General features: G+C 33.3%; 2 protein-coding genes, 1 long non-coding RNA gene and 2 pseudogenes across 5 annotated transcripts in view; 1 reads left to right on the forward strand and 4 right to left on the reverse strand.

Moving 5' to 3' along the window:
* LOC107671407 (glycoprotein-N-acetylgalactosamine 3-beta-galactosyltransferase 1-like) lies at positions 1–2,040 on the reverse strand (annotated as a pseudogene).
* Positions 2,041–5,012: 2,972 nt separating this feature from the next.
* On the reverse strand, positions 5,013–5,779 carry LOC107671392 (glycoprotein-N-acetylgalactosamine 3-beta-galactosyltransferase 1-like; annotated as a pseudogene).
* Positions 5,780–8,568: 2,789 nt separating this feature from the next.
* LOC107671418 (uncharacterized) lies at positions 8,569–9,484 on the reverse strand. The gene is made up of 3 exons (XR_001632195.1): positions 9,438–9,484; positions 8,802–8,928; positions 8,569–8,609 (listed from the first exon to the last, which is right to left on the reverse strand). It is a non-coding gene; the product is annotated as an uncharacterized LOC107671418 (long non-coding RNA).
* Positions 9,485–11,798: 2,314 nt separating this feature from the next.
* On the forward strand, positions 11,799–12,837 carry LOC107671447 (protachykinin). The gene is made up of 4 exons (XM_016464370.1): positions 11,799–11,909; positions 12,085–12,184; positions 12,324–12,347; positions 12,595–12,837. The coding sequence occupies exons 1-4, from the start codon at positions 11,799–11,801 to the stop codon at positions 12,654–12,656; spliced, it is 297 nt and encodes a 98-aa protein (XP_016319856.1). The 3' UTR covers positions 12,657–12,837.
* Positions 12,838–13,255: 418 nt separating this feature from the next.
* Positions 13,256–14,342, reverse strand: part of septin7b (septin 7b) — a 20,510-nt gene continuing 19,423 nt past the window's right edge. For all 3 annotated transcript variants that reach the window (XM_016464368.1, XM_016464366.1, XM_016464367.1), the window contains one exon: positions 13,256–14,140. In XM_016464368.1, the coding sequence (XP_016319854.1) occupies positions 14,101–14,140 (40 nt within the window). In that variant the 3' untranslated portion in view covers positions 13,256–14,100. The remainder of the gene's footprint in view (positions 14,141–14,342) is intronic.

The raw sequence follows: 14,342 nt of genomic DNA on the forward strand, positions 1-14,342 counted from the left end.
GAGAAAATGCAATGACATTCAGACATTTCTTGATGTGGCAAATGAACAAATATTCATAGTCTGTTATCTTTTTTCATCAAATGTTCTCATGTAAACTAGTTTTTGGTCACATTAAACATCTTTGTGTTTTGGTTTGTGCGTGTGTGTGTTTCTTGTATTTGTATTGTGGTTTTAACTATGTTTAAGCTCACTGGTGCTGTTTTGTTCATGATTAGTGTTGAATCTGTACTTGTATCCGAATGGTCGCAGGTGATGTGTAAAATACTCCAGCATGTACATGTCTGCAGGCCGCATGTAATGAAACGAGACCACAAAATCTGCACAGCAGTCGGGGCCCTGGAAAAAAAGAAAAAACATTCAACAGATACATCATTAATGTTTTGAGTAATCTTGGACGATGCAAAAGTGTCATTACGCAAAAGTCAAACTACAATGTACACAATTCCTATATACATATATATGACTTTTATATATGACAGTTATTTTAATTTTTAAATTAGAGCATGAAAATACTGCTCTATTATGCTGCTGAGTGAAGAAACAATTTTACTTTTCCAAATAAAAGTAAAAGCTGAAAAAAAAATTGTTTTTATTGTCACTGTAAAATTTAGTTCTGACTAACTGAAATTATAGTTAAAATAATACAAATTATAATAAAATAAAATATAATAAAATAATAATTATTTACATTTAAAAAATCAGTAATTTTAATGTCAGTAAGTATTTATGCTTTATCAAAAAAACAAAAGGACTTTTATGTTAAACACTTAAATTTCAACATGAAACAATCTTTGCAACTATTTTCTGTAAAAATTATGTATTTCTGAGTGAAACAGGACATTCAACAAGAATAAAATGCAGGGTGGGATTTTATTAAACTGGATAAAACATCTTTTCTAATGTAAGTATCTATGTTTGGGTAGATTGAAACTGAATTTTACATTATTAAAAAATATGGTAAAACCTATCGGGCTTGATTCTGATCAGTGAATTGAATTAATTTTTATTTTTACATTTTTTATTTTAGTTAACATTTTAGTAATTTTTTAGTTTTTGTTTGTTTTTGTCATTTTTATTATTGTTTTAATTTGTATACACACACACATATATTCAGTTAAACTAAATATATTTCAAGTTAAACTAAATAAAAATAAGAAACAGTGCATATGGCAACCAGCTGAAATTTTATTTTATTGCAGTTAATGTTTATTTTATGGATTTAGTTTTAGTTAACTATAATAACCGTGATTCTGATCTGCAGGTTTTAATCATGTTACTCTTGGTACCCTTCATGTAAAACTCCAGTTAATTCCTATTGAATGTCTTAGCAACAGTAACCAAGGGCGGAGCTAAGGGTTAAGTGTAAAATGACACACACACACATTTTTTTAATGGGAAACTGGCACTCACCTGTCTGGGTCTGTAGTAGCTGTAGCTCCAGACCTGTTTTCCATTCTCTGGGGCAATGAGGTGATTAAATGTTTCCCGTTGCTTTGGATCTCTTGAATCCCCAGCCTTCACTCCCATGGTCTCCATGCACCTGCCCAAGGCCATGTCCTCCACGGAGCTGAAATTCTCGCAGCGTCCTGTACTGAAGCCTTGCACAAATCTCCTGAGAGCCTCTGGGCTCAGAATGTATCCGGCTCCTCTGCTCATGTAACCCTGACGAACGAACAGCCGGAACCTGTGGCTGAAATAAACAGGCTTCTCTGTGTCCTGCATGCCGGTAAAGTAGGTGTCTCAGGTTTTCCACCACCACAAACGTGTCGTCGTCAGCTTTGAGGAACCAGTCGGCGTGCTGGAGGTGGTGGGCATGGATGTACTGAAAGGCCCGGATGGTCTTCCAATACAGCTGCGATCGGCCCTCGCTGACGTTGAGCCCCACGGTGGGGAAGTCGGAGCTCTGCGAGCTCATGTACAGAACCTGGTTACAGTGTTCAGCCCAGGTGGCACCAACATGCTGGAGCTTTTTCAAATGATTTTCAGGCCTTGTCATGATCCAACACAACACACGCACACGGGAAGACAGGGACTGTGCCAGCTCATCTAGGAAATTAAAGCAAAAGTTTAAGCTTTCACTTTACTGAATATACACTACCATTCAAAAAGTTTGAGATCAGTGAGATTTTTCTTTTCTTTTCTTTTTTTAAGAAATGAATACATTTATTCAGCAAAAATGCATTACATTGATCAAAAGTGTCAGGAAAGTCTTGTTACACAAGATTTCTATTTTAAAATAAATTGTTTTAAATTGTTTTTCAAAGAATCCTGAAAAAAAATATTTCATTCCACAAAAATACTAAGCAGCACAACTGTTTTCAGCATGGATAATTATGAAATATATATATATATATATATATATATATTTATTTTTTATTTTTTTTTGGAGCAGCAAATCAGCATATTAGAATGATTTCTGAAGGATCATGTGACACTGAAGACTGGAGTAATGATGCTGAAAATTCAGCTTTGCATCACAGGAATAAATTATAGAAAACAGTTTTTTAAAATTGTAATAATTTCACTGTATTTCTGACCGAATAAACACAGCCTTGGTGAGCATAAGAGACTTCTTTCAAAAAATTTTAAATATTTTACTGACCCCAAACTTTTGAACAGTACTGTATGTTTTATTATTATTATTATATTACAAATTTGAACCATGCATACAAATGAATTTCTTTACAAAATGAAAAACTGAATTACATGTTTTTCTATTTTAATTTTTAAATCTATCAGCACATAGGAAAAATAATTGTAATAATAAAAATTGAGATTGGTTGTCCAAACTTTTGACTGATATTGTAAATACTATGCAAAAAAGATGCAAAATATGATAATTAAAAGATATAAGTGATAAAGAACATACCATTATTTTTTCCATGCCTGACTCTTGGCTCGAGTGGAAAGGTAATGTGGATATGCAAGTGCTCTGGCTAGGTCAAATCTAACACTCATGAGTTGCTGAACAAAGACAAAACCAAGGAATATCCCACAAACTAGAAATATGTGCTGAGACACCTGAAAAAAAAAAGAAGAAATTATTTGAAAACAAGCAATATAAAAAATATATTTTGCTGTTAAAGAAAAATATGACTTACCACATTGGGGCAGTTTAGGTCACATTTTAGTTGTTTTTCAGCTAATTAAAATGATGTCTTAAATTGTGAATCAAAGAAAGCGACTGCTCTCTGTTGAGGTTCAGGAGTTTGTCTCAAGACATTGTGATTAGCATCAGCCACACCTTTTTTGTTGTAACTCGCCACATAAAACTTTTATTTACTATAACTGACATCACAAACCTCACTGTCTTGATAACAGTTCCATAAACCTTAACCTTCATGCATGAGTTATTAAATTAAAAAAGCTCAATTTTCTTCAAAACAAGAATATAATCATTCCCAATATTTTCGTTTCTCCAAATGATGTAGTGAATTTTACCAATTTTGCAAGACACATGACAAAAACATGAATTTTCTGTTCTATTATAATAGGACCATCATAGGAAGTACTTTTTAATTACAGAACACGGTACCTGTTACGGTACCTTTGCTTTATAGAAGATCACCTAAAATTGGACAAGAGGTCAAGTGTGGAAACTACTGTAGCTGGGCAAGAATGATCTCTGTGTGACTCAGATAATGTGTCACTTTGGGTCAGTCCTCAAAATCAGGGACTTTAAAGCTCCTTGAAAGTGAAAAGCACTCAAGAATGAAGATCAAGATTTGCTGTTAAGAAGTTAAGATGCTACAGGAGACTATAATTGCACATAATTATCACACAGAAGAAAAAACTTCATGAAAGCATTTAGACAGAGTAGCAAGACTTTAGAAGAATGACTGATGGCAGGTTTTACTAAAGAGCACTATGTGAAACACTGTTCCTAAACCTAGTAAGCTGCCTACATAGACACCTGCATGCCTTCATGTGTATCTCTCAAAACACAGTTTATTTAAAAAATATCTGTCAATTTATGTGTGTGATTATGTGACTGTGTCTAATCTCAATCTCTGTGTCTAATTGTCAACTGTTGAGGATTTAAAAAATGTCAGAATGCATTTATAATCAAAAATACCTTTAAAAAATTAGCAGCACGAGTGAATACTAAAATTAACAATAAATCATTCAAATAAAAAGAAATGATTCTGAATGTTGGAAAATGATGAGTGATGCTGTCAAAAAGATGCACATGAGAATAAAAAATATATATACTTCGCCAGAATTTTCTGTCTGTAAAATCATTTATAAAACACTAGAAGGGAGTACATAATAATGTACCCTGGATTAGTCTTTGGATCTGGATTGCGTCCTTCAAAGATTCCAAAGTAAAGGATAGAATTGGTTCCAGTCATGTCCAGCTGTGAGAGGAACAAAATGTTTTTAAATCATTAACACATCATGCAACTAAAAACAAACACAATTTTAAAGGTGCATCAACAAATTACATGCTTCTGGCTACACTCTTGAAAATAAAGCTTCCAAATGAGAGTTCAGAAGAACCATTTCCCCAAAGAACTTTTTTCCACTATATATATATATATAGAACCTTTTGTGCAATGGAAAGGTTCCATGGATGTTAATAATTTTTGATGGAATCATCAATGCCAATAAAGAACCTTTATTTTTAAGAGTGAATGTCAGAATAACTGCACAGGACATGCAGTATATGTAGTATGCAACATTGTTGTCACATGACCTCATCATGTTACTTGTTCCTGCATTCTGTTTTGTTGTACCTGGGAAGTGATGTCGGTCCTCCATGGATCCATCTGGAGCCTGTCACACCAGCCTCCTTTGTTTTTGTCATTTTTATTATTGTTTTAATTTGCATACACACACACACATATATTCAGTTAAACTAAATATATTTCAAGTTAAACTAAATAAAAATAAGAAACAGTGCATATGGCAACCAGCTGAAATTTTATTTTATTGCAGTTAATGTTTATTTTATGGATTTAGTTTTAGTTAACTATAATAACCGTGATTCTGATCTGCAGGTTTTAATCATGTTACTCTTGGTACCCTTCATGTAAAACTCCAGTTAATTCCTATTGAATGTCTTAGCAACAGTAACCAAGGGCGGAGCTAAGGGTTAAGTGTAAAATGACACACACACACATTTTTTTAATGGGAAACTGGCACTCACCTGTCTGGGTCTGTAGTAGCTGTAGCTCCAGACCTGTTTTCCATTCTCTGGGGCAATGAGGTGATTAAATGTTTCCCGTTGCTTTGGATCTCTTGAATCCCCAGCCTTCACTCCCATGGTCTCCATGCACCTGCCCAAGGCCATGTCCTCCACGGAGCTGAAATTCTCGCAGCGTCCTGTACTGAAGCCTTGCACAAATCTCCTGAGAGCCTCTGGGCTCAGAATGTATCCGGCTCCTCTGCTCATGTAACCCTGACGAACGAACAGCCGGAACCTGTGGCTGAAATAAACAGGCTTCTCTGTGTCCTGCATGCCGGTAAAGTAGGTGTCTCAGGTTTTCCACCACCACAAACGTGTCGTCGTCAGCTTTGAGGAACCAGTCGGCGTGCTGGAGGTGGTGGGCATGGATGTACTGAAAGGCCCGGATGGTCTTCCAATACAGCTGCGATCGGCCCTCGCTGACGTTGAGCCCCACGGTGGGGAAGTCGGAGCTCTGCGAGCTCATGTACAGAACCTGGTTACAGTGTTCAGCCCAGGTGGCACCAACATGCTGGAGCTTTTTCAAATGATTTTCAGGCCTTGTCATGATCCAACACAACACACGCACACGGGAAGACAGGGACTGTGCCAGCTCATCTAGGAAATTAAAGCAAAAGTTTAAGCTTTCACTTTACTGAATATACACTACCATTCAAAAAGTTTGAGATCAGTGAGATTTTTCTTTTCTTTTCTTTTTTTAAGAAATGAATACATTTATTCAGCAAAAATGCATTACATTGATCAAAAGTGTCAGGAAAGTCTTGTTACACAAGATTTCTATTTTAAAATAAATTGTTTTAAATTGTTTTTCAAAGAATCCTGAAAAAAAATATTTCATTCCACAAAAATACTAAGCAGCACAACTGTTTTCAGCATGGATAATTATGAAATATATATATATATATATATATATATATTTATTTTTTATTTTTTTTTGGAGCAGCAAATCAGCATATTAGAATGATTTCTGAAGGATCATGTGACACTGAAGACTGGAGTAATGATGCTGAAAATTCAGCTTTGCATCACAGGAATAAATTATAGAAAACAGTTTTTTAAAATTGTAATAATTTCACTGTATTTCTGACCGAATAAACACAGCCTTGGTGAGCATAAGAGACTTCTTTCAAAAAATTTTAAATATTTTACTGACCCCAAACTTTTGAACAGTACTGTATGTTTTATTATTATTATTATATTACAAATTTGAACCATGCATACAAATGAATTTCTTTACAAAATGAAAAACTGAATTACATGTTTTTCTATTTTAATTTTTAAATCTATCAGCACATAGGAAAAATAATTGTAATAATAAAAATTGAGATTGGTTGTCCAAACTTTTGACTGATATTGTAAATACTATGCAAAAAAGATGCAAAATATGATAATTAAAAGATATAAGTGATAAAGAACATACCATTATTTTTTCCATGCCTGACTCTTGGCTCGAGTGGAAAGGTAATGTGGATATGCAAGTGCTCTGGCTAGGTCAAATCTAACACTCATGAGTTGCTGAACAAAGACAAAACCAAGGAATATCCCACAAACTAGAAATATGTGCTGAGACACCTGAAAAAAAAAAGAAGAAATTATTTGAAAACAAGCAATATAAAAAATATATTTTGCTGTTAAAGAAAAATATGACTTACCACATTGGGGCAGTTTAGGTCACATTTTAGTTGTTTTTCAGCTAATTAAAATGATGTCTTAAATTGTGAATCAAAGAAAGCGACTGCTCTCTGTTGAGGTTCAGGAGTTTGTCTCAAGACATTGTGATTAGCATCAGCCACACCTTTTTTGTTGTAACTCGCCACATAAAACTTTTATTTACTATAACTGACATCACAAACCTCACTGTCTTGATAACAGTTCCATAAACCTTAACCTTCATGCATGAGTTATTAAATTAAAAAAGCTCAATTTTCTTCAAAACAAGAATATAATCATTCCCAATATTTTCGTTTCTCCAAATGATGTAGTGAATTTTACCAATTTTGCAAGACACATGACAAAAACATGAATTTTCTGTTCTATTATAATAGGACCATCATAGGAAGTACTTTTTAATTACAGAACACGGTACCTGTTACGGTACCTTTGCTTTATAGAAGATCACCTAAAATTGGACAAGAGGTCAAGTGTGGAAACTACTGTAGCTGGGCAAGAATGATCTCTGTGTGACTCAGATAATGTGTCACTTTGGGTCAGTCCTCAAAATCAGGGACTTTAAAGCTCCTTGAAAGTGAAAAGCACTCAAGAATGAAGATCAAGATTTGCTGTTAAGAAGTTAAGATGCTACAGGAGACTATAATTGCACATAATTATCACACAGAAGAAAAAACTTCATGAAAGCATTTAGACAGAGTAGCAAGACTTTAGAAGAATGACTGATGGCAGGTTTTACTAAAGAGCACTATGTGAAACACTGTTCCTAAACCTAGTAAGCTGCCTACATAGACACCTGCATGCCTTCATGTGTATCTCTCAAAACACAGTTTATTTAAAAAATATCTGTCAATTTATGTGTGTGATTATGTGACTGTGTCTAATCTCAATCTCTGTGTCTAATTGTCAACTGTTGAGGATTTAAAAAATGTCAGAATGCATTTATAATCAAAAATACCTTTAAAAAATTAGCAGCACGAGTGAATACTAAAATTAACAATAAATCATTCAAATAAAAAGAAATGATTCTGAATGTTGGAAAATGATGAGTGATGCTGTCAAAAAGATGCACATGAGAATAAAAAATATATATACTTCGCCAGAATTTTCTGTCTGTAAAATCATTTATAAAACACTAGAAGGGAGTACATAATAATGTACCCTGGATTAGTCTTTGGATCTGGATTGCGTCCTTCAAAGATTCCAAAGTAAAGGATAGAATTGGTTCCAGTCATGTCCAGCTGTGAGAGGAACAAAATGTTTTTAAATCATTAACACATCATGCAACTAAAAACAAACACAATTTTAAAGGTGCATCAACAAATTACATGCTTCTGGCTACACTCTTGAAAATAAAGCTTCCAAATGAGAGTTCAGAAGAACCATTTCCCCAAAGAACTTTTTTCCACTATATATATATATATAGAACCTTTTGTGCAATGGAAAGGTTCCATGGATGTTAATAATTTTTGATGGAATCATCAATGCCAATAAAGAACCTTTATTTTTAAGAGTGAATGTCAGAATAACTGCACAGGACATGCAGTATATGTAGTATGCAACATTGTTGTCACATGACCTCATCATGTTACTTGTTCCTGCATTCTGTTTTGTTGTACCTGGGAAGTGATGTCGGTCCTCCATGGATCCATCTGGAGCCTGTCACACCAGCCTCCACGGCCGTACAACCAGGTCCCGTGTTCATTGGGCACTGCTGCTTCAGGTACCCGCATGGCACAGCCCAGAGGTGATCCTACATGGCCATGCACACCTGTTTTACTCTTTGGCACAGTGTGAACACATTTATTTGTTTAATGTCATAAAATGTTATTTAGTGCACCCATCACCCTCGTCCTACTAACCAGCTGACTCAAATATGAGGCTGGTAATTAATGTCATAAAATGTTATTAAGTCCACAAATTCTGTCACCCCAGTCCTACTAACCAGCTGACTCAAACACAAGGGTGTTATTGATGGCTCTGTTGAGCAGGAAATGATGTGATGTCACACAGAATTCACCGCAGAAGTTCTCGTCAGACCCGTGAGCCGTGATAATGGCATATAACTCCACCTGCCACACACACACACAAAAAACACACATTCAACTCATGGAAAGTTTTTATTTATGCAGAAATGTTATATGCAAAAAAAATACAAAAATAAAAGAATAATAATAATAAGTGAAGTGAAATGTGGCCAAGTATGGTTACCCATACTAGGAAATAGTGCTCTGCATTTAACCCATCCTAAGTGCACACACACAGCAGTGAACACACACACACCGTGAACACACACCTGGAGCAGTGGTTTTTCTATTCCAGCAACAACATAAAAATACAGATGTAATTCTTGGAAAGTTTTCACTTGCACATAAATTTTACATATGCATATAATATACATATAATATAAATATTATTTTTAAAATGAGATTTAATTAAAAATGTAATTATGAATGTAAAAAAAAAATACAAATTTTAAAGTATAACAAATTTTACTTAAATAATATATGTTTTTTCTGTTTGGACGATGTGTTGGAAGCAGGACTAACTCTTATTAATAATAGTTTTGGATGTATCTCACCTTCTTTGTTGAAGCTGGAAGACTGAACTTGATCTTCTGGTATCTGCTGTTATAGTCCTTGTCAAACGTCCCCCCAGAGAAGAGTGATTTTACCTTGAAAGGGTACAATCTGCGAAAACATTGTCAGATGATGTCAACATCCATAACAGATGTCATCATCCCACTTGGTGTATTACTACAGTAACTGGAGTTGCATTGAGGCATTTTGGGAAACAGCCAAGCCCTTAAATCCAGTTCCAAGAATAGTGCATTTATGGTGTTCTGCAAGTGCACTAAAATAGAGCTAGTGATTATATATTTATGATACTTGGACACATAATCAATGCCTAAAATGCATGCAATGGTATATGCGCACTCTCCCGAATCGATGTATCTCTACATTGTTTCACTTTCAAGTTCTTCCTCATTTGGATGAACGCGGGGGCGTGGCCTAAGGAGGCCTGTCAGGTTTGAGTGACACATTCAAATGGCCAATAAGAGAGGAGAAGCAGCATATCACCATGCAAAATACTAAATAAAATCATACAAAGTAAATATTCAAAATGAATTAGAAAGAACGAAGAACAGCAACGCCTTCAAAATCTATTTAGTTTTATTTAATATGCGATCCATTTCAAAGACTTTTATTTTATGTCCTTTTTGGGGCCTTCTTTAATATTTTATTTCCTCAAATTAATTATGCTTCAGGTCAGTGTTATTTTAGAGTTATTTATATACGATCATAGTACTTTTTAATATTTTGATATTAGCTTTTATTTTGATCTTTTTATTTTGAATTTTCAGTAATTTTGTTTGGTGCTTTTGTCATTTATTATGTTTTTTTTTTAAACATATATTTCTATTTAGCCTTGATTTATTTTTGTCAGTTTAAAGTTTTTAGCAGTTTCAGTACTTCAACTTATACTTATTCCAGTATTATTATTATAATATAATATATATACACAGTGGAGATCAAAATTAGATTTATAGATTATGTTATAGTATTTATAGATTGTGCTGTAATTTTGACATCTATATATATATATATATATATATACTGTATATATATATATATATACACACATTTACAAAGTAAATATTCAAAATGAATTAGAAAGAACGAAGAACAGCAACGCCTTCAAAATCTATTTAGTTTTATTTAATATGCGATCCATTTCAAAGACTTTTATTTTATGTCCTTTTTGGGGCCTTCTTTAATATTTTATTTCCTCAAATTAATTATGCTTCAGGTCAGTGTTATTTTAGAGTTATTTATATACGATCATAGTACTTTTTAATATTTTGATATTAGCTTTTATTTTGATCTTTTTATTTTGAATTTTCAGTAATTTTGTTTGGTGCTTTTGTCATTTATTATGTTTTTTTTTAAACATATATTTCTATTTAGCCTTGATTTATTTTTGTCAGTTTAAAGTTTTTAGCAGTTTCAGTACTTCAACTTATACTTATTCCAGTATACTTTTTTTTTTCATCTATTTTGTTTTATTACAGCTTTATTTCAATTAACACAAATATTTTAATAGTTTTAATTTTAACAATAACACCAGTTTCACGTCATCACAAAGTTTTAAAAAATATATATTTCATCATATCAGCATCTTATTTTTCCTTTTTCTTGCTTCCTCTGCAGCATGCACTTTCAAATTTATTATTAATAATTAATTTATTCATAATTAATTTAATTACACAAATATTGAATAATCATATCTAATTAAGTATGTTAATTACATTAAAATAAATTAAATATTGATCATTAATGTTAGTAAATAGTATTTTAAAATGATATCAAATCATCAAATGAAAAAATAAAATAAACGGTGATTAATAAATAGAGCCACTAAAGAATCCTTTAAAACTATCAGCCAGCACAAAACATACCAAATTAAAATATTTGTTCAGGAATAGAATAGAATAGAATAGAAGCTACAAACACACGCAGTCAAGCATCATATGGACAACAGTGATTTACAGCAATCAAAACAGCATCAGTCAAATTAATATGAGTGAAGCAAATCATGAAGTGGTGAGAAGTAAAGTTACGGTCTAATTCTGAGGCTCCTTCTAATTTATCAAGCATCTTGAACGATGTGAACCAGGAGTGGATCAGAGGTCAAATGCAGAACGGATAATAATAGCTGAAATCGACATGGATGAATCTCACACGGATAATCCAGTGAAGCAGCAATTTTCTTTTAATAATTCATAATCACCACCTGATTCATCATCTGCTCATTTCACCAGCACTATTTAAACAGAGCTGCTGTTTGCACCATATCTGAGTACAGATAGAGCCAGTGTGAATTCCCTGAATTTCTGAGAGTTTGGTTTGAGACTCATGAACTCCACCAACCTCACAGCATCATGAAGATCTTCCTGCTGATTCTCCTGCTGCTGTCTGCTCTGTCAGATATTTTGTGCCAGAACTTCAGTCCTGATGAGGATAACTGGATGAGTGACAGGTATCCAGACAAGGTTAGTGATTTCAGTCTTACAGTGTTGCTCTTTTATGCCCTTAACTTTAGTTATGGACTATAGAAGTGATATCATTTGCAGTTTAATATACAAAATGAATAAGATTATTTAACAACAATATCTAATGAAAGTTTCTCATTTGGTTGCATTGCTTAATTATTTATATCATCTGAAGGTAAATTTGCTAGAATCTGACCTAAAGACGATGTTGGAAAGGGTCAGCCGAGCCCCTGGTCTACAACAGATTTTTGGTCTAATGAGGAAAAGATCATCTGGTAAAAATGTTAAAAAATTCATTGTGTTGATGAATTATTTTTATTCTCAATTCTGCATTATCAATTGATATATATGGTATAAATACACTGCATATATATAAATAAAATAACAAATATAAATGTTGCTTTCACTTCACAGCAAAATCACAGATAACACGAAGACGTAAGTATTTTGGGGAGTTTTTCTAATCAAGTGTACACTACTTTATAACGTGTTGTATTCAAATGTGCTTTAAAGTCCTGCATAGTTACTTTTTTTTTTTGCACTTATGACTGAAGGGTGTCCTATAATCTGTGCATTTACATTAATGCGATTATTAAACTTCATTCAAAAGACAAAGTGGCTGCTCATGCTGAATCGTGTGTGAATCAAATCTGATAATGTGGTTTATCTCACAAATGACTTCCAGGGCAGAAATTTCAGACTTTTGTGGGTCTAATGGGAAAACGTAATGTGGTCGAACCAGGTTAGTCAGTTCTTTCTTTCCTTTTGCATGCATACATACAACATATTCTGTCACAACGTTTTTATTATAAATTCTGACCTTTATTTTCTTTTAGGATCCTTCTAAGAAAAAGGCAAACGATGTTGATGATGCATCAGGCTTAAACTGATAATGATTATTTCAGAACCAAGTTAAAAATGTTTATCAGCTGATCAATATTATTAAAAATGTAATTTATTTATAATTATAATACTGGTGCCACTTTTCATTTCTACACTTTAAACGTGAATTATTCTTGACAGTTCAATGTGCAGCATACTTGCTATATAACTCTAAAACCTATTTGGAAATATTAATTAAAATGATTTTATGTTTGTATTAATTTATAATCAGTAAATACTGAATACCACTATTTTGAGGTGTGTTTTAATGCAATCGGGGGATATGAAGCGATGAACGTGTGACAACTGCCCCATAACAAGATCATTTCAATATTACGATCAGTGTTTCTTGTACAAAAATGTTGTTGTAGGTATATTTTTAGTAGATTTGGATGTTTATTTAAAAAACGTATGACGGTTCCCAGTATTGCAACACTATTTCAGCAATCTAAATGATCAACCTGTATCATCACAAGTTTATTAAGAGACTGTACAATACAAATGAAAAAATAAAATTAAAAATACAGAAACAAGAGAACATAACATAAGAAACAAAACAAAAAAATGCTTTGGACTCGTGTCCTAACAGCTGAAATACTGTACAGCAGAGGTGAGCTTACAGACAAACATGTTGAAACCACTCTATCATGAGCACGATGCTGTCCATGAATTAAGACACCCGTCTGCTGAGTATTCTAAGAAACATACAAAAAATATTACGTTAGCTGTCTTGGTGTACGTATACGTATTTATATATATATATATATATAAAAATAACTGAAATAACATTAATGAAGTTATAGGAGGTGGTCAAAGGATATTGACTAGACAGACATTATACTTTGGAAACACTTCTGCATTTAAGAGAAAAACTAAATTATAAGCCAAAAGAGCAAATAATGCGTTTGCCCATCCCCGGATGTCATTCGTGCATTTACAGTTGTAGAATTTGGCCTGTTGCATGGGATTCTTTGGTTTACCGAGGGAAAATAGAGCACAGTCACATTTGTTCTTTTTCAAAAAACACACTTCTGTTATGGAGGTTCATGTTTTTTAGTTTTTCCATTTTGTTTGGAGTATGACTGTAGACATCAGCTGGTAAGTGAATTCAGTATATATTTCGTTTAGATCAGTATGGGTTTGGCTTGCCTAAGACTGAGTTTCACAAAGGTAAACGCTTTAGCGGAAGTCCATGAACAGCTTGAACGCCACCGTCAGACTGCGAGGACAGCTCGGAGTCTGAAGGCTACACAGATATCAGGTCGGGGGGGATTGGCGAATGAGAACAACCTGCTCATCGTTAATGATTTTAAAAGATCTTCCCTTTCTTCTTATTCTTTTCCAAAGTCCTGTAGAGGAAAAAAAAACAATAATAACTTTAAAAAACTGCTCTGAGGAGGGATGCATTATAGAAATTCAGAGGGGTCTGTTTACAAAAATTGTGTTATATATTAAAAAAAGTTGTGTGAAATGTATATATATATATATATATATATATATATATATATATCTCACACAACTTTTTTTTATATATAACACACTTTTTGTATA

The sequence above is a fragment of the Sinocyclocheilus anshuiensis genome, unplaced genomic scaffold (assembly GCF_001515605.1).
Source record: "Sinocyclocheilus anshuiensis isolate Anshui unplaced genomic scaffold, SAMN03320099.WGS_v1.1 scaffold552, whole genome shotgun sequence".
NCBI lineage: Eukaryota > Metazoa > Chordata > Actinopteri > Cypriniformes > Cyprinidae > Sinocyclocheilus > Sinocyclocheilus anshuiensis.